The 24492-nt window shown below is 38.3% G+C and overlaps 1 protein-coding gene across 5 annotated transcripts in view; it reads left to right on the top strand.

Annotated features, from left to right (window-relative positions):
- The window catches only part of PBRM1 (polybromo 1), a 102654-nt gene that overhangs the window by 15778 nt on the left and 62384 nt on the right, over positions 1 to 24492 (top strand). For all 5 annotated transcript variants that reach the window (XM_060022650.1, XM_060022651.1, XM_060022654.1 and 2 more), the window contains exons 6-14: positions 1752 to 1868; positions 5256 to 5324; positions 6338 to 6436; positions 10223 to 10308; positions 13582 to 13677; positions 14290 to 14381; positions 20883 to 21096; positions 23494 to 23635; positions 24154 to 24251. In XM_060022650.1, coding sequence (XP_059878633.1) covers positions 1752 to 1868; positions 5256 to 5324; positions 6338 to 6436; positions 10223 to 10308; positions 13582 to 13677; positions 14290 to 14381; positions 20883 to 21096; positions 23494 to 23635; positions 24154 to 24251 — 1013 coding nt within the window. The remainder of the gene's footprint in view (positions 1 to 1751; positions 1869 to 5255; positions 5325 to 6337; positions 6437 to 10222; positions 10309 to 13581; positions 13678 to 14289; positions 14382 to 20882; positions 21097 to 23493; positions 23636 to 24153; positions 24252 to 24492) is intronic.

Here is a 24492-nt window from a genome sequence, read left to right as displayed (position 1 = left end):
GTGCTCCTCCTTTCCCATCATCACATCACTCTGTTCTGTGATCTATAGTTTTTATCACTATATGTGAAATAACATATTTAGAATTAGTTTATGTGTTTACTTTCTGTCTTCCTCAAGTAAAATGATAGCTCCACAAAAGATATCACCTTGTTTACCTATTCTGGCATCTAGACTCTGCCCGACATGTAGGTACTGAAAAATACTTGCTGAATGAACACACATGTTTAAAAAGAGGAAAAAGAACAGTAAAAGGAATTGCATCTCTCTTCTGCAACTAAATAGTAAGACACCCAAAGAATAAGTTATGTGAATGCATTCATACTCCCTGCTCCCTTTGTCATCTGCAACATTTTTCCAAAGTAGCTGGTTGGGTTGGGAGAAGAGGAATCTTGGCTGCAGGACATAACTCACCTCTTTGAAGCTTACTCTGTAGTGTCATGTTTTAACTAGTAAGTAAATGACTTAAACACGAATATTTTCGTCTGCTTTCATCAGTGTTATCTTGGTTCTTCTCTAAGCTTAGGTGGTTGGTGAGTCTCAGCTAATCACATATCTTATATGTTAAATATTTATTGCGTGTCTGTTTGCCAGGTGTTGTGCTGGTAGGCTCAAGAGATGTCAGTACCCTGTCTCTGGGCTTAATGTTGGACTTTAAAATTGAGGCTTTACTAAATAAGACTTCTGTTGGATTAGGACAAAAATACTAGTGCTTTTATGATTTAAACCAGAATTAACCATTAATCTTTACTTTATATGCCCAAAACATGGTTTGGACTTAAAATACTATTTAATATAAACCTTGACTGAGACATCCCATTTCTGACTGTAGAACAGGGGTCCATGGCCTGTTAGGAACCAGGCTGCACAACAGGAGGTGAACGGCAGGCGAGCGAGCGACGCTTCCATCTGCCGCTCCCCATTGCTCTCGTTACCACCTGAACCATCCTCTGCATTGCTCGCATTACCACCTGACCACCCACCCTCCCCATCCGTGGAAAAATTTTCTTCCACGAAACCAGTCCCTGAGGCCAAAAAGCTTGGGGACTGCTGCTCTAGAAACTGGCTTCAGACTTAGACCCTCCCTGTCCACCTACTCTTTGGGACATATCTTTTCCCATATTGAAACAGTGACTAAGGTAGGAGTAAGCCAGCCAGTGTGGAGAGCAGAAGTGATTGCATCAATTGGCTTAATCTCCATTCAATTTTGATATAACTTGAATTCGGTTGTTAGATCTGGCAGAGCACCCCATAGTTAAAAGTATGTAGTTCCAGAAGTATTTAGTTGTTCCACCAGAATACCAAGATTTCAGTAGACGTGAACAGCAGATACAGAAATGGGCAGGTATCATGGGGCACGTTTTCTCCATCTCAGTTACTCAGACCCTTGAAAGGTATGCATTTCCATCATTTCACACATATGGCACTTTAACTTCACTGTTGCAGTGTTTGCTGTGAATAGAGTTCAGTAAAAGGACCTGATTCAAAGGATTTAGTTACTGAAATAATATGAGTGGCCTCATTAGTTTCAAATATGCTGTCCTGGGAGTGTAACCCCTCATGACCAGCATCAGAGAATTTCTGTGGTATTCTTGAAAATTGTACTTAAAATTTTAAGTATTGTTTAGAAGTTGCTCTTTTGAATTAGCTGTAAAATTTTAGAAGCTGTTTAATATCAGCATTTATTTTTGGATTTCTCTCACCAAGGTACATATTTCTTCCCTCTCTCATTCCTTACAACCGCCTCTCCCCAGTCTTCTCCAAGTTACTTGAAGGAGATCCTGGAGCAGCTTCTTGAAGCCATAGTTGTAGCCACAAATCCATCAGGACGTCTCATTAGCGAACTTTTTCAGAAACTGCCTTCTAAAGTGGTAAGTGATGCAGTTGAAGACAGGTGGATTAAAGTGTTTTTTGTTTTTGTTTTTTAAGTACTTCAGAAATTCTGTTAGTTCTTAGTAAATAAGGTAAGGCTAATGCAAGGCATTGGAGATAGCCAACAGATCCTCCTCATGGCCTCAGCAGTAAGCACATAGGATATGTTCTGTCATTTTACTTCAGCAAAAGGTTGTGGATTTTTTTTTAAATTGTGTTTTTGTTTTTTTGATTGGTAATTCATTTTGTTTTTTGTTTCTGTGATCGTAAAATATACAATAACATAAGATTTACCTTTTAACCATTTTAAGTGTACAGTTCAGTGGCATTAAGTACATTCATATTGTTGTGCAATTATCACTACCATCCATCTCCAGAACTTTTTCATTTTCCTACCCATTAAACAATAACTCTCCACTTTTCCCTCCTGCCAGTCCCTGGAAACCACAGTTCTGCTTCTATGAATTTGACTACTCTAAGTACCTCATTTAAGAGGAATCATACAGTATTTGTTCTTTTGTGTCTGGCTTATTTCACTTAGTGTAGTTTATCCACGTTGTAGTATGTGTCAGGATTTCCTTCCTCTTTAAGACTGAATCCATTGTATGTATATACCATATATTACTACTTTTTGTTTATCCATTCATTTGTTGGTGGACATTTGGGTTGTTTCTAAGATTAGTAATTCTTAAATGATCAAATAGGGGAGGGGGGAGAAAAAGATAAAATAAGCAGCTAAACTAAACCTTTTATTTATAAAAGAGAAGCCACATTCTCTACTCAGGAGACAGAATGAGAGGAAGATAAATGAGTTCTTCCTCTCTTAGTTCTCTTTGATCGTCTGGTGATAAAGAAGAGAGAGAGACCTAATAAGTACTCTTCTACCCCAAAGAGGAAGAGGGTTTCTAGACCAATGAAACCCTTTAAAAGTGTTAGAACCCCTTGTGGCTTCACATCCAAGAAGCAATTAGCATAGCTAAAGTTCCACTTTAGCCTTTGGAACTACAAAAATTTCTGTGGCCTCTGCATTCTTATATTTCTAGATAAAGATATACTTTTAGAAGTACTCTACTGTAATGCTTAACTCCATTGTGACCATTCTCTTTTTTTTTATCTAACTCTTAAGGACAAGGACTGACATATTTTCGTTTGTGTCCCTGCCACGTAATTGGAACCCAGCATGTCAGAGGTTTGCTAGAAGTGCTTGTTGACTGCTGGGTAGCATGCAACTTTACCCATCAGTCATCAACAAGACTAGTTATTTACAATGTGACTAGTTGTAGGACAATTACAACATTAGAAATAAAGCATATCTGACCACTGCTGTCCTAAGCATGGATCTGATTAGAAAAATATAATGATTATATTGGTTATACATTTAAAATTTCAAGGAAAGAAAAAACCAGTAAGACAGTTCTTCAAAAATGAAACATAGAATTATCATATGATACAGCAATTCTACTTTGGATATATACCAAAAGAGTGTAAGCAAGGTCTCAAAGAGGTATTTGTACAACCATGTTCATAGCAGTATTAGTCACAATAGCTGAAACATGGAAGCAACCCAGGTGTTCCTCTACATGTGAATGAATAAATAAAATGTATATACAGACAATGGAGTATTATTCAGCCTTTAAGAAGAATGAAATTCTGACCCATGCTGCAGTAAGAATGAACCCTGAACACATTATGCTAAGTGAAATAAGCCTGTCACAAAAGAACAAATATTGTATGATTCCTGTTTCAAGGAGGTACTTAGAGTAGCCAAATTCATAGAGAGAAAAAGTAAAATTGTGGTTTCCAGGGGATGACAGGAGGGGAAGGTGGATAGCTGTTGTTTAATGGGTATGGAGTTTCAGTTTGGGAAGGTGAAAAGTTCTGGAGATGGATGATGGTGATGGTTGCACAATAATGTGAATGTATTTAAAGCCACTGAACTGTATACTTAAAAGGTTTAAATGGTAAATTTTATGTATTTTTTACCACAATAAAGAAATAAGAAAAGAGTACAGTCTTTACTCAGGATTTATTCTTACTCTGCATGATACAGTCAGTAGTGATCAAGCCATCAAGGGTGAGTTGGGTGACTAAAACATTACTACCCAGTTCCCCCATTCTGGGAGGGTTTTCAGGGACACCATGCAGCAGGAATTGATATGGGAAAGCAGATTCCCATTGGTCCCTTGGGGTGTGACAGTTTGAAAGACAACAAGGACTGAGACCTGGAAGGTCTTTCCTTTCCTTTCCTTTCCTTTATAAATCTTTCCTGAGTGAGACTGGCTAAGTGGGAGAGGTAGATTGGGAACACCTGGGCCAACAACTTGGTTTATGCTGTACCCTAGCCTGGGCGTCTCTGCCATAATTTGTCTTCTGAATTGTTTCTCAGAAGTAGAATTGTTGAAGAGAAGGGGCAGGCAAGGGGTTTGATCTAAGGAAGAAAAGGAGTAGGGTTAAGAAAATAGAGAGGGGTAAGCTGAGGGATCAGATGAAATGAGATCATCCCTTTAGCCCAGTAATTGAGTGAACGCTGTGGTCTCTCATTGTTGTTGTTGTTTTTGTTTTTTTGGGCTCCAAGGATTTGAACAGGTAGGAAGAGCCTGGAGAGCACAGTCTGACTTTCCTCGACACTTGTCCCCCACTGAAGAGACCAACTTTTGATTTTTGGTTGACTTCAATTATTTTCTCCAAGGAATAAAACCTGTAGGAAAGACTCAGGGCAGTGAATGAACTCCAGGCTTTGTGAAACCCTTCGAGTATATTCTTCTAACATGTTTAACTCTTTTTCTTTTGTTGAGCTAATATTTGATAAGAAATCAGAAATTGTTTATAATTTTGCTTTGATTCTTTAATGTATTTTCATTGAAAATGTGTTTTATTTTGACTGAGATAAGGAGAAGCATTAAGGTAGACCTGAAGCTAACAAATCTTGCAACCTGACTTCTTGTAGATCCTTAGTATTTTATATGAAATAGGATATAATTGTGCTATTTAGATTGCTAAATTAAAAGAGTTTATAATAAGCCCTTCAAAAACGTTCATTTGCTTCATTTCCTGGCATAGATATCTTGGGATCTTAAATTTAAAATTGTGTGATCTGTGAATTTAGAAAATTTAAAAACATTAAGTTGTGGTGTATTAGTTATATAATGATAATTACCCAATACTACCTGTAAAGTCCTACAACATGCTGTTGGGTATCTCATGAAGCTTGTAAAAATCAAATGCTTTCTGCTTCAAATATAACAAACAATATGCTGTATAACTGTGTCTTTAGCCTTAATCTCACAAAGCTGCTCAATTGATTAGCAGATAGTCAGTATACTTCCTTGTTTTCTCATTAGCTGGATACTTTTACTTATTAAGCATGCTTGGGTTTTGTCTTCCAGCAATATCCAGACTATTATGCAATAATTAAGGAGCCTATAGACCTCAAGACCATTGCCCAGAGGATACAGGTATGAAGGTGACCATATGTAAAAATAACATCATTTAGGGCAGATTGGCCTGTGGTCATTTTTTAGGGCCTTTTAGAAAAACAGAGAAGCAGGTATCTCTGTAAGGAGTTACTAGCAATATAATGTAAATAAATTAGAGACGTTACTGAGTATAGCGTTGGAGGAGTAAACACCACGTCCCTTTTGCATTTTTTTCTGTAGGAAGGAAAGGAAAATTTTCATTGGCATAGTAAATCTTGACCTTAGGACAAAAATTAAAGTGCATTGGTCATCGCCATTTCTGATTGTGAAAGGTACATTGGGAACAAAAGCTTTGTTGTTTATTTTTATTTGCTTTCAAATAGTTTTAGTATATCTCAGAGTAAAAGTTACCTACAACAGACATTAAGAGTGTAAGGTTAGTGAAAATAGAGACTTTGTTCTCTTTGAGTGCCCCCCTCCCTGTGTCTCCAGCAGTAATAGCAGCAAGTAACACTCACCTAGATAGAATTCCTATGTGTTAGCTAATTAATTCTTATAACACCTCTATGAGGTAGATACTGTTATTATTCCCATTTTAAAGATAAGAAAACTGAAGCACAGAGATGGTAAGTCACTTGCCTGAGTCATCAACTAATGAGAAAAGTTAGGATTTGAATCCAGACAGTCTGGCTCCAAAGTCTATACTCTTTAATGAATTAGTATTCATGAAGCATTTAGAACAGTGGTTGGCACAGTAAACACTATATGTTTGCTAAATAAAACAACTTTTACCTTTTTTGATTTCTTAAAAAGTATAAGTTGTTTTTATGAGAATAGTGTAGCTCTGGTTTTGTTACCTATCTCAAAAACTGTTTTGTAAGTGGACCATAGTAATAGTTTATAAAAGAGAAGATGACTTTATATATTGTTCACATGTGTACTTTCCAATGAAGTCTTAGAATATGGTGACAGTTTAAAATTACGTAGAGTTTTTTTTTTTTTAAAGTTCATGTTGCTTAAGAGGAACTGCTATATTTTGTTGTTTACTATAGAATGGAAGCTACAAGAGTGTTCATGCAATGGCCAAAGATATAGATCTCCTAGCAAAAAATGCCAAAACTTATAATGAGCCTGGTTCTCAAGTATTCAAGGTCAGTTTTGTTGTTGTTGCTTTCATTGATAAGAGTAGAGACCAATATTTTTGTTTTTGTTTTTTTTTGTGGTACGCGGGCCTCTCACTGTTGTGGCCTCTCCCGTTGCGGAGCACAGGCTCCGGACACGCAGGCTCAGTGGCCATGGCTCACGGGCCCAGCCGCTCCGCGGCATGTGGGATCTTCCCGGACTGGGGCACAAACCCATTTCCCCTGCATTGGCAGGTGGACTCTCAACCACTGTGCCACCAGGGAAGCCTGAGACCAATATTTTTATATAACAACTTTATTGAGACAAAATTCACATACTATACATTTTACCCAAGGTGTATAATTTAATGGCTTTTAGTATATTCACCAAGTTGTGTAGCCATCACTACAATGAATTAGCAGTCACTCTCCATCTCCTCCCAACCTCCCTAACCTTAGGCAACCACCAGTCTACTTTCTGTCTCTGTGAATTTGCCTATTCTCAACATTTCATATAAATGGAATTATTCAATTTGTGGTCCTTTGTGACTGGTTTCTTTCACTTAGCATCATGTTTTCAAGGTATTCATTTTGTAGCATGTATTTCTTTTTATTCCCAAATAGTATTCAATTAAATGTATATATCATGTTTCATTTACCCGTTCATCAGTTGCTAGGCATTGGGTTGCTTCCACTTTGGGACTATTATAAATAATGCTGCTATGAGCATTCATGTATAAGTTTTTTTTTTTTTTTATAAATTTATTTATTTATTTATTTTTGGCTGTGTTGGGTCTTTGTTGCTGCGCATGGGCTTTCTCTAATTGTGGTGAGCAGGGGCTACTCTTCATTGTGGTGCGCGGGCTTCTCATTGTGGTGGCTTCTCTTGTTGCAGAGCACGGGCTCTACGCACGCGGGCTTCAGTAGTTGTGACTTGCAGGCTCCAGTAGTTGTGGCTCGCGGGCTCTAGAGCACAGGCTCAGTGGTTGTGGCGCATGGGCTTAGTTGCTCCGCGGCATGTGGGATCTTCCTGGACCAGGGCTTGAACCCGTGTCCCCTGCATTAGCAGGTGGATTCTCCACCAGTGTGCCACCAGGGAAGCCCAGTGTATAAGTTTTTATGCAGACATATATTTTTATTTTTCTTGAATACATACCTAGGAATGGAATTGCTGGGCCACATGGTAACTATATTTTTAATTTTTTTGAGGAACCACCAAATTGTTGTGTTTTTGGTTTTTTTGTTTGTTTTGTTTTGTTTTGGCTGCATTGGGTCTTCGTTGCTGCACTCAGGCTTTCTCCAGTTGTGGCAAGTGGGGGCTACTCTTCATTGCAGTGTGTGGGCTTCTCTTGTTGTGGAGCATGGGCTCTAGGCACGTGGGCTTCAGTAGTTGAGGCATGCAGGCTCAGTAGTTGCGGCACGTGGGCTCTAGGGTGCGTGGGCTCAGTAGTTGTGGCTCACGGGGTCTAGAGCACAGGCTCAGTAGTTGTGGTGCATGGGCCTAGTTGCTCCGCGGCATGTGGGATCTTCCCAGACCAGGGCTCAAACCCGTGTCCCCTGCATTGGCAGGCGGATCCTTAACCACTGCACCACCAGGGAAGTCGCCACCAAATTGTTTTTCAAGCCACTGCACCAACATTCCCACTAGCAATGTGCAAGTGTAATTTCTCTACATCCTCACCAATGCTTGTTTCTATTTTTGGTTTTATTATAGCCATTCTAGTGGGTATGAAGTACTATCTCATTATGGGTTTTTTTGTCGTTGTTGTTGTTTTGTGGTATGCAGGCCTCTCACTGTTGTGGCCTCTCCCATTGCGGAGCACAGGCTCCGGATGCGCAGGCTCAGCGGCCATGGCTCACGGGCCCAGCCACTCCGCGGCATGTAGGATCCTCCCGGACCGGGGCACGATCCCGTGTCCCCTGCATCAGCAGGCGGACTCTCAACCACTGCGCCACCAGGGAAGCCCCCTCATTATGGTTTTGATTAGCATTTTTTTTTTTTTGGCTGTGCCATGCAGCTTGCATGACCTCAGTTCCCCCACCAGGGAATGAACTCAAGCCATGGCAGTAAAAGCCCGGAATCCTAACCACTAGGCCACCAGGGAACTCCCTGATTAGCATTTTCTAATGATTAGTGATGTTGAGTATCTTTTCATGTGCATATTGGCCATTCATATGTCTTCTTTAAAAAAAAAAAGTCTGTTCAGATCTTCAGCCCATTTTTTAATTGGGTTATCTGTCTTTTAATAAAAAGTTGAGTTGTTAGAGTCCTTTGCATAGTCTGGACATTAGACCAGACATGATTTACAAGTATTTTCTCCCATTCTATGGATTGTCTTTTCATTTTCGCGATAGTATCCTTTGCTGCACAAAAGTTTTTAATTTTGGGAATTCCCTGGCAGTCCAGTGGTTAGGACACTGTGCTTCCACTGCAGGGGGCACGGGTTTCATCCCTGGTCGGGAAACTTAAGATCCCTCATGCTGAGTGGTGCTGCAAAAAAAAAAAAAAGTCTTTAATTTTAATAAAGTATTTAATTTTGGTTCAGTCCAGTTTGTCTGTTATTTTCTTAGGTTGCTTGTGCTTTTAGTGTCTTATCTAAGAAACCATTACCTAATCCAAGGCTGCAAAGATTTACACCTACGTTTTCTTCTAAGAATTTTATAGTTTAGCTCTTACATTTAGATCTTTGAGCCATTTTGAATTAATTTTTATATACATGAGGTAGGCGTGAGTTAGGAGTCCACATTCCTTTGCCATGGAGTATTCATTTGTCCCAGCGCCTTATGTTGAAAAGACTATTCTTTCCCCATTGAATTGTCTTGGCAACCCTGTTGAAAATCAGTTGACTCTAGATGTGTGGGTTTATTTCTGGATTCTTGGTTCTAATCCATTCATCTGTATGTCTTTCTCTGTGCCAGACAAGGTTTATTTTTGATCCACTTTGTAGTTAAATATTGATGTAGTCCCTGCATTTAAACCCCACTGATATAAAAATCAATCTATGTAGTATAGTACACAAAGTAAAATGACTATTTCATTGCTTTGCAGTTCTCTCCTGGAAGTTTTGTAGTCCTTCTACATAATGAACTGTAATGACAGTTGCTTGTAGAAATTTCTAGAATTAGTAATATATCATTGGGAACTTAGCAAAGGATGGTCAGAAAATCTTTTGGGAGTAAAATCATTTAGATTTACAGAATGCTGATTCAGTTTCTTTTGGTAGTTAATTTTAACTTTTATCTTGTATCTTTTTAAGAAACTTTGAGTGGAAATCAGGAATGAAATCCTCGTATTCTTAATCCTTGATAGGACATTTTAATAGTGTAGTACTAATTGTTTGTTGATGCAGTTAAGAATTTTACTTCTTGGTCTGATTAATTTTCCTAAACTAAATTTTGGAGTGAAGGGAAACTTGGATTTGATATATGCTGTTAATTTAAGCAAGTATATTCATCCTAAATTTACATGCCTAATCTTTAATCTTAGAAGTGGACCTTTGTTTCAGTTTTAAGGTTAGTGTACACAGGTAGAGTTCATTGTATTTTCACCCCTGCTTTTCCCTGTTCAGCATTAGGTCTTTGTCTCTTTCCTGAATAATTGTGAAAGAGCTAGGTGGCTTTTCAACTTGTATTTAATTATGGAGATGTTTTGGAGGCTTGTGGAAAGGTTAGAGGATGCAGCTTTCTGGATATTGAATGGAAGTCTACTCCAGATGGAAGGAGTGCCGTAGAAAGTGTCCAGTACATGATTGCGGGCATTTTAAACTGCCCGTTTTCTCTATACTTTTTCTAAGCCAAGTAATTTTATCTTAACAGGATGCAAATTCTATTAAGAAAATATTTTACATGAAAAAGGCAGAAATTGAACATCATGAAATGACTAAGTCAAGCCTTCGGATGAGGTAGGTTAAAAAAATGTCTAAAATCCTTGTACCTTTATTATTTGCCAAATTTTCTCAGTATAGTGGAAAGCAAGATGCATGTTGCATTTCAAGATTACATTTACAGTTGATAATGTGATTCTGAAGAGAGTAGTGTTAACTCTTACCCAGTCCCTTCATTGCAGCTGAAGGGCTTTATTTAAAAAGAAACAATTTTTAAGACTTAACACTGCTATATACTTCTATTGCCTTATACAAATACATATATATTATATATCACATTGTGTGTAATGTATATTAAAGATATAACGTGTACTATATAAATATATGTACAGGCATACCTTGGAGATACTGCAGGTTCATTTCCAGACTATTGCAATTAAAATGAATATCACACTAAAGTGAGTCACACAATTTTTTGGTTTCCCAGTGCATATAAAAGTTATATGCAAAAAAAAAAAGTTATATGCACAGTATACTGTAGTTAAATGTGCAGTAGCATTAGGTCTAAAAAACCAGTGTATATGCCTTAATTTAAAAACACTTTATTGCTTAAAAATGCTAACCATCGTCTGAGCCTTCAGCAAGTTGTACTCTTTGTGCTGGTGGAGGGTGTTGCCTCTGTTAATTTTGCTGGCTGGTCAGGGTGGTGGTTGCTGAAGGCTGGGGTGGCTGTGGCGGTTTCCTAAAACAAGACAGCAGTGTCGTTTGCCCCATCAGTTCTCTCTTCTTTTCACTAATGATTTCTCTGTAGCATGCGATGCTGTTTGATGGCGTTTTACCCACAGAACTTCTTTCAAAATTGGAGTCAGTCCTCTCAAATCCTGACGCTGCTTTATCAGCTAAGTTTATGTAATATTCTAAATCCTTTGTTGTTGTTTCAACAATCTTCATAGCATCTTCACCAGGAGTAGATTCCGTCTAAAGAAACTACTTTCTCTACTCATCCATATGAAGCAATGTCCTCAACTGTTGAAGTTTTATCATGAGATTGTAGCAGTTCAGTCACATCTTCAGGCTCTATTTCTAATTCTAGTTCTCTTGCGGTTTCCACCCCATCTGTAGTTTAAAGTCTTAAACCCCTCAAAGTCACCCATGAGGGTTGGAACCCACTTTTTCTAAACTTCTGTTAATGTTCATGTTCTTTCCATGAATCACAGATGTACTTAATGGCATCTGGAATAAATGAATCCTTTCCAGAAAGTTTTCAATTGAATTTGCCCAGATTCATCAGAGGAATCACCGTCTGTGGCAGCTGTAGCCTTACGAAATGTATTTCTTAAATAATAAGACTTGAAAGTTGAAATTACTCCTTGGTCCCCGAGCTACAGAATGGATGTTGTGTCAGCAGACATGAAAACAACACAAATCTCGTGCATCTCCATTAGAGCTCTTGGGTGACCGGGTACATTTTCAGTGAGCAGTACTGTTTTCCAGATCTTTCTTTCTGAGCAGTAGGTCTCAACGGCAGGCTTAAAATATTCAGTAAACCATGTTGTAAACAGATGTGCTGTCATCCAGGCTTTGTTGCTCCATTTGTTGAGCACAGGCAGAGTAGATTTAGCATAATTCTTAAGGGCCCTAGGATTTTTCAGAATAGTAAATGAGCACTGGCTTCAGCTTAAAGTCATCAGCTACATTAGCCCTAACAAGAGAGTCAGCCTGTCCTTTGAAACTTTGAAACCAGACATTGACTTCTCCTCTCTAGGTGTGAAAGCCTTGGATGGCATCTTCCATGATAAGTATGTTTCGTCTACACTGAAAATCTGTTGTTTAGTTATAGCTACTTTTATTAATAATCTTAGCTAAATCTTCTGGATAACTTGCTGCAGCTTCTATATCAGTACTTGCTGCTTCACCTTGCACTTTTATAGAGATGACTTCTTTCCTTAAACCTCATGAACCAAACTCTGCTAGCTTCAGACTTTGATTCTGCAGCTTCCTCACCTCTCTGAAGAGAGTTAGGGCCTTGCTCTGGATTAGGCATTGGCTTAAGGGAATGTTGTAGGTGGTTTGACCTTCTATCTAACAGTTTCTTCGTATCAGCAATAAGGCTGTTTTACTGTGTTATCATTCCTGTGTTCACTGGAGTAGCACTTTTAATTTCCTTCAAGAACTTTTCCTTTGCTTTCGTAACTTGGCTAACTGGTGCAAGAGGCCTAGTTTCCAGCCTGTCTCAACTTTCAGCATGCCTTCCTCACTGAGCTTAATCATTTGTAGCTTTTGATTGAAACCGAGAAACATGCAACTCTTCCTTTCCCTTGAATGCTTAGAGGCCAGTGTAGGGTTATTAATAGGCCTAATTTCAGCATTGTTGTGTCCCAGGAAATAGGGAGGCCTGAGGAGAGGGAGAAAGACGAGGGAATAGCTGGTCGGTGGAGCAGTCAGAACACACACAACGTTTATTAAGTTTGCTGTCTCATATGGGTGTGGTTCATGGTACCCCCAAATAATTACAATAATAACAACAGAGATCACTGATCACAGATCACCACAACAAATATAATAATAATGGAAAGGTTTGAGATATTGCAAGAATTACCAAAATGTGACACAGAGATGCGAAGTGAGCAAATGCTGTTGTAAAAATGGTGCCGAAAGACTTGCTTGATTCAGAGTTGCCACAAACCTTTAATTTGTAAAAAATGCAGTATCTGCGAAGTTTAATAAAGCAAAGCGAGATAAAACAATGTATGCCTGTAATATTACATTTGTATATGATGTATAGTAGTATATATTTATATTTGCAGTAAGAATATTTAGCCAGGTATCAGGAGATCTGAAGTCTCACCCTAGCTTACCTTGTGCTAGGACTGTGACTTTGAACAAGTCTTTTACTTCTGGGATTCCATTTCCTCCTACCTGAAATGGAAAGATTGATTGGCTACTTTTGAAGCTTTCTTCTGACCCAGACATTTGCTGTGTTACTAAATCCTATGGTCACTGTGGTGACCATAAGCTGTCTGGGATCAGCCCTGGTTTATGCTTTTCCACAGAGTCCCAGATTTTGGAGCAAAGCCTCCTGCACAGTAGAGACTCAGAAATATTTGTGTTGTTTTGTTTGTTTTTTCTGCCACGCCGTGTGGCATGTGGGATCTTAGTTCCCTGACCAGGGATGGAACCCGGGGTCCCTGCAGTGGAAGCGTGAAGTATTAACCACTGGACCACCAGGGAAGTCCCTGAGTGTTTCTTTTTAAGAAAAGAAAAAGAAAATGGTTGTTTCCTTTTTGTTATTCAGCATTCTGATTTCAGCTGTCAGTTTTCTGAGTTTTTTTTAACCTTGTCTCTGGATAGGACTCCATCAAATTTGGCTGCAGCCAGGCTGACAGGTCCTTCGCACAGTAAAGGCAGCCTTGGTGAAGAGAGAAATCCCACTAACAAGTACTACCGGTGAGAGAGAGTGTGTTTAGTCTGAGAGCTGACCCATGTTTATGAGGATAAGCATGCTAGCATTTTCTTGATGACTATCTTGAAGTAATATTTTTGGGTGTAGTTGGGTTATTATGAGAATTTGTTGTCAGATATCTTACTTAAAAGGTATAGTAGGCCTGACCTCACCTCTGAGAAAACACTTAAGCAGAAGTTGTTTGTCAGGTAGAGTTTAATATTACCAGTAAATCGTGAGGTAAAATGCTGAAAGATTTTGTGTTCATAATAGAATTTGTTTTCATTGTAAAATCTGAGCATATTTAACCAGCAATTATGAATGAATCTTTATTTTTCATTAAAAAAGGAGTAGTGCTGCATTTAAGTAAAAAACAAATTGCAAGTAGCCTGCTTTAGGCTTTCTACCACCACTCCCTCTTTTCTAAGAGAAAAAAATTAGTCATCTTGGTTAAGATTGATTGTGGGGAATATAAAAAGTACAAAGTAAATTGAGGAGGCAGTTGAATAGAAACTCTTTCTTTGATGTGAATGCCTTGTTAACAGTCCCTACTTCCTATAAAGTAGCCAAATTATAACATCTTTCCCTGCCTTCTAATTGCTTGTTTTTCTTTGTAGTAATAAACGAGCAGTCCAAGGGGGTCGTTTATCAGCAATTACCATGGCACTTCAGTATGGCTCAGAAAGTGAAGAGGATGCTGCTTTAGCTGGTAGGCATTAAGTTGTGACTAGTTAAGTGGCGTCTCAGTGGATCCTTCTGGTTAAGGAAAATTATAGTTATTTTGGTCTGCCCGGGAGTTTGTCTGTTTTTGGAGTACATACCTGTTTTGTTACATTTTAATTGAACTCTTGGTTGGCAAACTTATCGAGAGCTTATTACTACTTTATTTCGTGTTAAAGCATGTATCAAAGTAAATAAATATTTGTGCAAAATCAATTAGTTTGATAGCCTTAGCAGATTCTGGTTTCAAACCTATGATGATAGTGAGTGCTAGTGACACCATCAGGAAATCCCAGGGAGACATTCACATCATCTTAGATTTCCAGGCTTATATTTTCAGTAGACTATAATTTTTTCTCACCTAGAGCTTATGATTTAAAGATAGCTGTAAATTATGATCAGAGCAGAATTCTCATTTAAACAAGTGAAACAAAGGGCATTGGGCACTAGGAATCCGTGTAGAAGTACACAGTTTGTAAAAAATAACAGCTGTAGAGGTATATTTGATTTCATTGTCTTTCTCCTAAGCGTGATATAATATTTTTTTATTTTACTGTAAATACTTTTTATATGTAGATATACAATTCATTTTATGAAATTACTCTTTTGATTTTATAATCAGGTGTGACACGAGAGATTTTTCTAGCTATGTCTTATTTTCTACTAAGTCTATGGAATTTCCTTTTTTAAAAACAATTTATTTATTTATTTATTTTTGGCTGTGTTGGGTCTTTGTTGCTGCATGTGGGCTTTCTCTAGTTGTGGCGAGTGGGGGCTACTCTTCATTGCGGTGCTCGGACTTCTCATTGCGGTGGCTTCTCTTGTGGAGCACGGGCTCTAGGCGTGTGGGGGCTCAGTAGTTGTGGCTCGTAGGCTGTAGAGTGTAGCCTCAGTAGTTGTGGCGCACAGGCTTAGTTGCTCCACGGCATGTGAGATCTTCCTGGACCAGGGCTCGAACTTGTGTCCCCTGCATTGGCAGGCGGATTCTTAACCACTGTGCCACCAGGGAAGTCCCCAGTCTATAGAATTTCATAATTACTCTAGACTGCTGGAGTACGAATTTAATTTTTTGACACTCATCTACAGAATTAAATTTTTTTTAACTTAAATTGGGCCTTATCAAAAATTGAAAGAAAATTTATCTCTTCATTATCTTTGTTTTGTGCTAACTGTAAAAGTGACACGTATGTTATGTTTAGGTTTCCTTCTAACATTTGGTTACTTCATTAACCTTATAGTAGTATAACAAATAGAAGGAAGACTATACCACTTACAAAATTCTTAAAAAGCATTTATTGTTCTTTTTTTCCTAATAAATAGTACCTTTGTCACAAGAGGATTCTTAATTTAGTAACCTCAGGTATTAAGAAAACAAAGTAGATGCCAACCAACTTTGTATGTAGTAGATTCTTCAGGCTGTTATTCAGAACCTGTTTATCCTTAATTTAGTTGAGGTTTTAATATATTTGGTTTTCTACTTCCTGCTCCTGGAAACAACTTAGGGGGAGGTACAGTGAAAATAGCAAAGAAAGGATAACTCATGATCTTGGAGCAACAAGAAAGAGCTGATGGAAAGAAGGCAAAAGAATTCAAAGTGTGGCCTGGCTTCTTGAGGTGATTTGTTTTAGAGGCAAACCACACTGCATGTCCCTAAGCGGGTGGAGAAGGAGGTGGAGAAGAGCACCCATCCACAGTCACTATAAGAAGAGGAACGAAGTGAGCAATAGAAAAAGAAAAAACAGATAAAGCTTACAGTCTTCTCCCACCAACACAAAATAAGGCAAGAAGGCAAAAGGAAACATAGAAAAAGTGGGATAAATAGAAACAACTCCAAAAATTATATCAGAAATCAGTGTTAGTGGCCTAAATTTTCCAATTAAGACAGTTCCAGATTGTATATTTAAAAAATCAGATTATATGCTAGTTACAAGAGATACATCTTCAATATAAAACTGTGTACTGGAAAGTTGAATGTCAAAGGATGGAAAAAGATATACCTGGCAAATAATAACCAAAGGGTAGTTATGTTGATTTCTCTTAAAATGGACTTTCAAACAATGCATTTCCAAAGATAAAATGGATTCACCTCATAATGATAAAAGGTTTATTGTATGAGGAAGATAAATTATAAAAGGGCTCAAAATACATGAAACAAACAGATGGAACTTCTTGGAGAAAGTGAAAACATTGCCCTTAGAGTGGGAGCCTGCTTCTCTCAATTGCTAGATAAACAGCCAAAACAGTGAAGACAGAAGACATGAATACACTTCCTCACAAGTGTATTTGTTCCCTATTGCTGCTAAAACAAAACAAATTACCACAAACTTAACTGGCTTAAGACCACACAAATTTATTCTCTTCAGTTCTGGATGTCAGAAGTCTAAAATCAGGTTGTTGGCAGGCTAGTGTTCCTTCTGGAGGCTTTAGGGGATAATACACTTCCTTGCCTTTTCCAGTTTCTAGAGCTACCTGTATTCCACGGCCCTTTCCTCTCCATTCAGGACACAGCACTCCAGTCTGCATCTGTCACCCCGTCTCCTTCCTCCTTTGGCCTTCTTGCCTGCCTTTCGTAAAGACCCTTGTGATTATGTTTAGTGCCCAGCGATTAATCCAGGATAATCTCCCACACTCAAAATTCCTCTCAATCATATCTGCAAAGTTTCTTTTGCCATATAAGGTAATATTCACAGGTTCTGTGGATTAGGACATGGTTGTATGTGGGGACCTATCGTTCAGCCTACCACAACAAGATGGTTATAACAGACAAGTATTCTACAATTAGAGAATACATGTTCTTCCCTGGTTCACATGGAATATTACAAAAATTGACCATGTACTTAGCCATGAAACAAATTTCAACAAATTTGAAAGATCGGGTATTATAGAGACCATGTTTCTGAGCACAATGCAGCTATGATAGCAACTAATAATGAAAAGATATTAATTTTTTTTAATAGGTATTTATTTATTTTGGCTGCTCTGGGTCTTAGTTGCAGCACACAGATTTTCGCTACAGCATGCAGGCTCTTAATTGTGGGATGCAGGCTCTTAGTTGTGGCCTGCATGCATGCTAGTTCCCTGACCAGGGGTCGAACCCGGGCCCCTGCATTGGAAGCACAGAGTCTTACCGACTGGACCACCAGGGAAGTCCCAAAGATACAATTTTTAAAAGGAGTAATTATAATAGAAGTTTAATTACTTGAAACTGAACAATAACAATGAAAATAATGCGTATCAAAACAGTGGAGGTGCAGTTACAGTGATACTTCAGAAGGAAATTTACAGGTCTGACTGCTTCTGTTTAGAAAGAAAAGCAGCTGAAAGTCAGTGAACTAATAAGTATCCAACATAAGTAAATAATAAGAAGAGCAGAGATGTTAGAAAAAAGAAGATAAAGAGCAGAAGTTAATTCATTAGAAAGGAAATCTATAATGGAAAAGATCAATAAAGTCCAAGTTTTTCTGTTACAGCAGTTAATAAAATAGGTAAATCTGTAGTGAGATTATCAAGAAACAGAAGGCACAAACAAAAAATATTAGGGGAAAGGGGGAGCATACAGAGAATAAAAAAAGAATGTAAGAACAGCATAATGCAAACAAATTTGAAAATTTAGATGAATGGATAAATTCCTAGAAAATGATAAATGCCTAAAAACTGATTCAAGAATAAAAAGGCTGATTAGTTATATCACCATTAAAGAAATTAAATTACTACTTACAAATATTCCTGCATAGAAAACACCAGGCCAGACATTCAAGGAACAGAATTATACATAAACCCCAGCAGTGAATAAAAAAGAGCTCCCCAATTCATTCTTTTTTTTTTTTTTTTTTTTTTTTTTTTGCGGTACGCAGGCCTCTCACTGTTGTGGCCTCTCCCGTTGCAGAGCACAGGCTCTGGACGCGCAGGCTCAGCGGCCATGGCTCACAGGCCCAGCCACTCCACGGCATGTGGGATCTTCCCAGACCGGGGCACGAACCCGTGTCCCCTGCATCGGCAGGCGGACTCTCAACCACTGCGCCACCAGGGAAGCCCCTCCCAATTCATTCTTTGAATCTGATATAAAACCAAAACTAAACAAAATATAAACACACTGTATCTAGCAGTATATATGAAAGATAATACATGATAACACAATTGGGTTTATTCCAGGAATAAATGTAATGTAATGTAATGTAATGTGAATGTAATGTTAGTTCAACATTAGAAAAAAGTATTATTCACTACATTGGTAGATTAAAGGAGCAAAACCGTACTATTGGCTTAGCAAATGCATTTGATTAATGCTTCAGTTCCCATTCATGATAAAAGCTTAGCAAACTAAGAATAGAAAGGGATCTTTCCTAACTTGATACAGGGCACCTCCATTTTCATTGGAGAAGTATTTGTAGCATTCCCCCTACCATAAGAAACAAAGTTAAGAATGTTGTTACCTCTTGGTCAAAGTACTAGCCAGCATACACTGATAACAGTGAAGTTATAAGGATCAGAAAAGAAGGATTTATAAGGATTGCAGTTGATAGATTATTTTTTGAGTTTTCTAGTTAAAAAACTACAGACGGGGCTTCCCTGGTGGCGCAATGGTTGAGAATCTGCCTGCCAATGCAGGGGACACGGGTTCGAGCCCTGGTCTGGGAAGATCCCACATGCCACAGAGCAACTAGACCCGTGAGCCACAACTACTGAGCCTGCGCGTCTGGAGCCTATGCTCCACAACAAGAGAGGCCGCAACAGTGAGAGGCCCGCGCACCGCGATGAAGAGTGGCCCCTGCTCGCCGCAACTAGAGAAAGCCCTCGCACAGAAACGAAGACCCAACACAGCTAAAAATAATAAATAAAAATTTAAAAAAATACTACAGATAAATTATTAGAATTAATAAGAATAATAAAATGCTAATGTAAGATTATTATACAGAAATCTACTTCGGACTTCCCTGGTGGTCCAGAGGTTAAGAATCCGTCTCCCAATGTAGGAGACACAGGTTCAATCCCTGGTCCAGGAAGATCCCACATGCTGCAGGGCAACCAAGCCTGTGCGCCACAACTACTGAGCCCGTGCGCCACAACTACCTAGCCCGCGTGCTCTAGAGCCCACACGACACAACTACTAAGCCTGCACGCCACAGCTACTGAAGCCCACGTGCTCTGGGGCCCGCGTGCCGCAGCTACTGAACCCGCGTGCTGCAACTGAAGCTCGCGCGCCTAGAGCCCTGCTCCACAAGAGAAGCCACCGCAATGAGAAGCCCGCGCATCGTGATGAAGAGTAGCTCCAGCTCACCGTTACTAGAGAAAAGCCCGCGTGCAGCAACGAAGACCCAGCACAGCCACAAAAAAAAGGAGAGAAAAGAAAAAAAAAATCTTCATTTCCGGAATCAGCCATAAAAAGAAAATGTAATTTTTTAAGAAGATACAGTTTATAGTAGCAATAAAACATATACCTAGGTTTAAATTCAATAAAAGATGTGCAAGAGCTTTATGAAAAGATTCTAGGTAATGGAGTCAGAAAAGACTACATAGTTTCAAATTCTGTCTTCTAGCTCCATGACTTAAATCCAAATCCCTTCTCAACTGCTCTACAGGCTAGCTGACTTTGGCCAGTCATCAGCTCCTCATACCCAGTTTTCTCATTTGGAAAAGAAATGACAATACCTGTTCTGTGTGGTGATGTTAGGATTTCCTGAGGGTGGTGCTTATCAAGCTCTTAATAAATAACTAAGTACTTAATAAGTGATTATCATACTTAACATGGGAACACATAGTGATTTTGGTTATCCTGATCCCTTAAGAAAACATTTTAATCAGGTCGTTATATACTGTTTAAGAGTTCAGAGAAATAAGCAATATATTTTGTATTTCTGTAGAAGTGATTACATGTTTTGTTTTGGTGTTCTTATGATTAGCTTCTACCTGAAAATTTTCTCAATAAAGGAAAACATCATTCCTAAGGGATGCTATAGATCAGTGGGGCAAAGTCAAAGAGACTTAAAGCTAAATCACATCTGTCAGTATCAGCCCCGTCTATATTTATACTATCCTAAGCTACATGCTGTCACTTTAGTTCTGAGATCTGAGAATGGCTACTTGCTCCTTTTCTTGTCCAAGCACACATAAGCAAGGAGTCTCAGAAGATGGCAGAGAAACTATTTTGTAATCTTTTAAAGATGGTATAACTTTTACCATGTAACATTCTATTCTATTTCTGTGTAACATTTCTCTGAGTAAACATAACAATTTTACTAAGCATTACTAACAGCATCTTTATGAAGCCTAGAGACTATTCTTTTAAAACAAGTATTCTCAAACATACAAAACAGTATTCTCAAACATACATATAGCATAATCTGGAAGGTTGTTAAACGAGCTTAAAAAAATGTTTGTTTCTTCCCCTTATAAATATCTTTTTTTTTAACATCTTTATTGGAGTATAATTGCTTTACAGTGTTGTGTTAGTTTCTGCTGTCCCTTATAAATATCTTTTATGTCTTTGTAGCTGCACGTTATGAAGAAGGAGAGTCGGAAGCAGAGAGCATTACTTCATTTATGGATGTTTCAAATCCTTTTTATCAGCTTTACGACACAGTTAGGAGCTGTCGGAATAACCAAGGGCAGCTAATAGCTGAACCTTTTTTCCATTTGCCTTCAAAGAAAAAATACCCTGATTATTATCAGCAAATTAAAATGCCCATATCACTACAACAGATCAGGTAAGATATCTTCTACATTACTCAGTATAAATCTATTTTCTTGTGATTGAGCCTGCACATGTATCTTCCTTTCTAAAATGGATAAAGATAATAAAGGTAAAAATGTTTTTCACATGTCTAAAGTGTGCTTAACTATCACTCTTATGTAAAAATGAGAAATAAATTTGATTAACTACAAATGATGTTCTTTGTACTGCAGTAGAGTCAAGAGGCAAATAAAAGATATCCCAGCTAGGCATTTTTGTGTCAGATTATGAATTATAAAAAGTCATGCAGGGCTTCCCTGGTGGCGCAGTGGTTGAGAGTCTGCCTGCCGATGCAGGGGACACGGGTTCGTGCCCCAGTCCAGGAAGATCCCACATGCCACAGAGCGGCTAGGCCCGCGAGCCATGGCCGCTGAGCCTGTGCGTCTGAAGCCTGTGCTCCACAACGGGAGAGGCCACAACAGTGAGAGGCCCGCGTACCACAAAAAAAAAAAAAAAAAAAGTCATGCAGCTCAGAATTTAACTGTTTGTTTTCTTATAACTGTGCAAGAATTTCTCTTCTTACACCTTTTATTAATATTTTAATTACAACAGTTTATCTGCATTTAAATTTTGTATCTGGAGTTAAATCTCCAGAATAAGCATTGTCAGCTCTTAGAGAACTCATTAGCTGAAACAATACCTGAGAGATGGTTCATCATGGTTTCCCTTTTCTGTTTAGAAAATGTTAAAATGATCATTGGGAATTCAGCCAGACAAAATACTTGAACCACCACAATATCATTAACAATAGTAGGAAATAAATTAGTGTTATAAAATATTTTGTTTTGTGACTCTTACAATGTGGGTTAGGTTTTGTAGTATACCCAGATAGAGGCAAGACGCAAGTAAAATTACCTTAGATGGGCAAGGTCAGAGTAAGCTGGTGTTTAAATAATGTTTTCATGGCAGATAACTAGCTTTCCTTACAGTAGGAATTAAAATCCTTGTACTTGCTGGATTCTAGGAATAAGGTTGCCTAACGTATGTTTTGTGGTTTTGCATTTGTAACGTCTGTTTTCCTTATTTGATCAGTAAAGTTTATGGTGTTTTTAATTTAATCCAAACTTCAGAGGTTTTGGACACGAGTAGATTATAGAAAATTAGTTTATTTGGCCTTCTTAAAAATAACATGGAGGGACTTCCCTGGCGGTCCAGTGATTAAGAGTTGGCACTTCCATTGCAGGGGCATGGGTTCGAACCCTGGTTGGGGAACTAAAGATCCCACATGCCATGTGGCATGGCCAAAAAATAAAATAAAAATGAACAATAACATGGAAATTAAGGCTGCCTTTCATTAAGAAAACGGACTAGAAATTTGTTTTTTGTACTCTTTGCCTTGGAAAGGATGGTGACAGTCTTGTAGATGTTAAGAGGTTCCTTTTTAATTGATTTTTGTCCTTAGTTTCTTTTCTCCCTCAGTCTTTTAAAATTCAGTCTAATTAAGTAGATTAGTTCAAAAGAAGGCAAATCCTCAGCCAGCCCAGTCACCTGCCTGCAGCCGTCTTCCAAGTTAGACTTTTCTAACATAAGCCTTACTTTGTATAGCGACTTTATGAGAGTTGGTGTTAGTAATAGCCTTAGTGTCTGAGACAGCTATTGGAATTCTTAAGACTTAGGGTAAGTAAAAACCTCAATATTAAGCTATCGTAATTAATTACAAATGTTTGTATTGGAGGAGGAGGAGTGAAGGGACTCTGACATATCTGCCTCTCATTTATCATCTTAAGACTGCTCTTCAGGGAATTCCTCGGCGGTCCAGTGGTTAGGACTCAGCGCTTTCACTGCCGGGACCGGGTTCAATCCCTGGTTGGGGAACTAAGATCCCGCAAGCTGCACAGCGCAGCCAAAAAACAAAAAGGACCGCTCTTCATTGCCCATATGCAGCTCGCCTGGAGGTTAAATGTGTATTATTCTAAACGCTCCTTCATGGAGTTGCCAGTACTTTCTCTTTTCTTTAACCCTCATCAAGTGGAATGGCCTCTTATTTTCTAAAATGTGTAGATCACCATGATTCTTCATTAAGGTAGCTTAAAACCTCCCTGATTTTTATCTCTTCCTAGGGTTTGCATGTTAGCCACTAACAGGATTTTTGCTAATATGTTTGCTTTGTAATTGACCACCTTACTAGGTTCTCTTATTACTTCTTGTAATGTTTTATTCTTTTGGATTTTCAGTTAAATTGTCATATTGTCTAAACGGTGCTTTTGCCTCTTCACTCTGTATTTTGAAATTGTCACTTCTAGGCCTCTAATCAGTATCACTGGTAAAGATACCTTGTAGTGCTTGTCAGGATTTTTGCACTGGACTTTCAGGAAGTGTGTTTCATAATTTTCATAATGGAAGATTCTAGCCATGTGTTTGTCTTTCACAGAACAAAGCTAAAGAATCAAGAATATGAAACTTTAGATCATTTGGAGTGTGATCTGAATTTAATGTTTGAAAATGCCAAACGCTATAATGTTCCCAACTCAGCCATCTACAAGCGAGTTCTAAAACTGCAACAAGTCATGCAGGTATGATTTCTTGGTTTTGCTAAGTTGTTGTATGTATAATTGAAATAATCTTGCACATTTTGAGTGTGTTTTTTTAAGATACGTGATTTCCCTCCAGCAATATCACATCATTCATTTCAGCCACAAGTACTGCTGAATATGTTTTTAAGAGTTTTCAGGACCATGTAGAGTAGAAATAATAGTTTAGACTGGTTTAGCTTTGTGAGTGGAAGAAGCAGGGATTTGTCCCTGGGGAGTAATTTTAGGGATGTCAGGAAGTTTCCCTCTAATCACAGATGATATTCTGTCATTTAGGTTTTATTTCTTTGGTTCTAGACTGTTTCTGTTATGGTAGGGTTGGTCCTAGGAGAAGGGACATCTTAAGGCTAATTAATCATTATACAGTGTCCATGAGTTTATTGAATCCTTTCGGAGAGCACACCTTGGAGTGCATCTGAGGCCATGGGTCTTTTAATATTTATATATTCTAGAAGTGTTCAGCAGAGTGAGCTTGACTCCCAGGGTCTGCTCTGTTTTAGGCAAAGAAGAAGGAGCTTGCCAGGAGAGATGACATTGAGGATGGAGACAGCATGATTTCTTCAGCAACCTCTGATACTGGTAGTGCCAAAAGAAAAAGGTAGATACTCTTCTTATAGCTGGAGACATCTTCTCAGTTTCTTTTTATTTTGTTTTAGATTTAAGTGCAGAAAAATGTTTCTTTAAGCTGTCAAGTATGAATTATCTTATAAGCTTTAACTATTTTATAACATTTAAAAATTCATTTGTAAATTGTATGATTAGTGCTTTTTTTTGTACTATATTGGCTTTAGATAACATAGATAAAAATAACTACTTATGTAGCTTGGCAAAACATGTTA

This window comes from Delphinus delphis, chromosome 10 (assembly GCF_949987515.2).
Source record: "Delphinus delphis chromosome 10, mDelDel1.2, whole genome shotgun sequence".
NCBI lineage: Eukaryota > Metazoa > Chordata > Mammalia > Artiodactyla > Delphinidae > Delphinus > Delphinus delphis.
The sequence above is the reverse complement of the archived record's forward strand: the minus strand, read 5'-3'. Positions and strand labels throughout refer to the sequence as shown.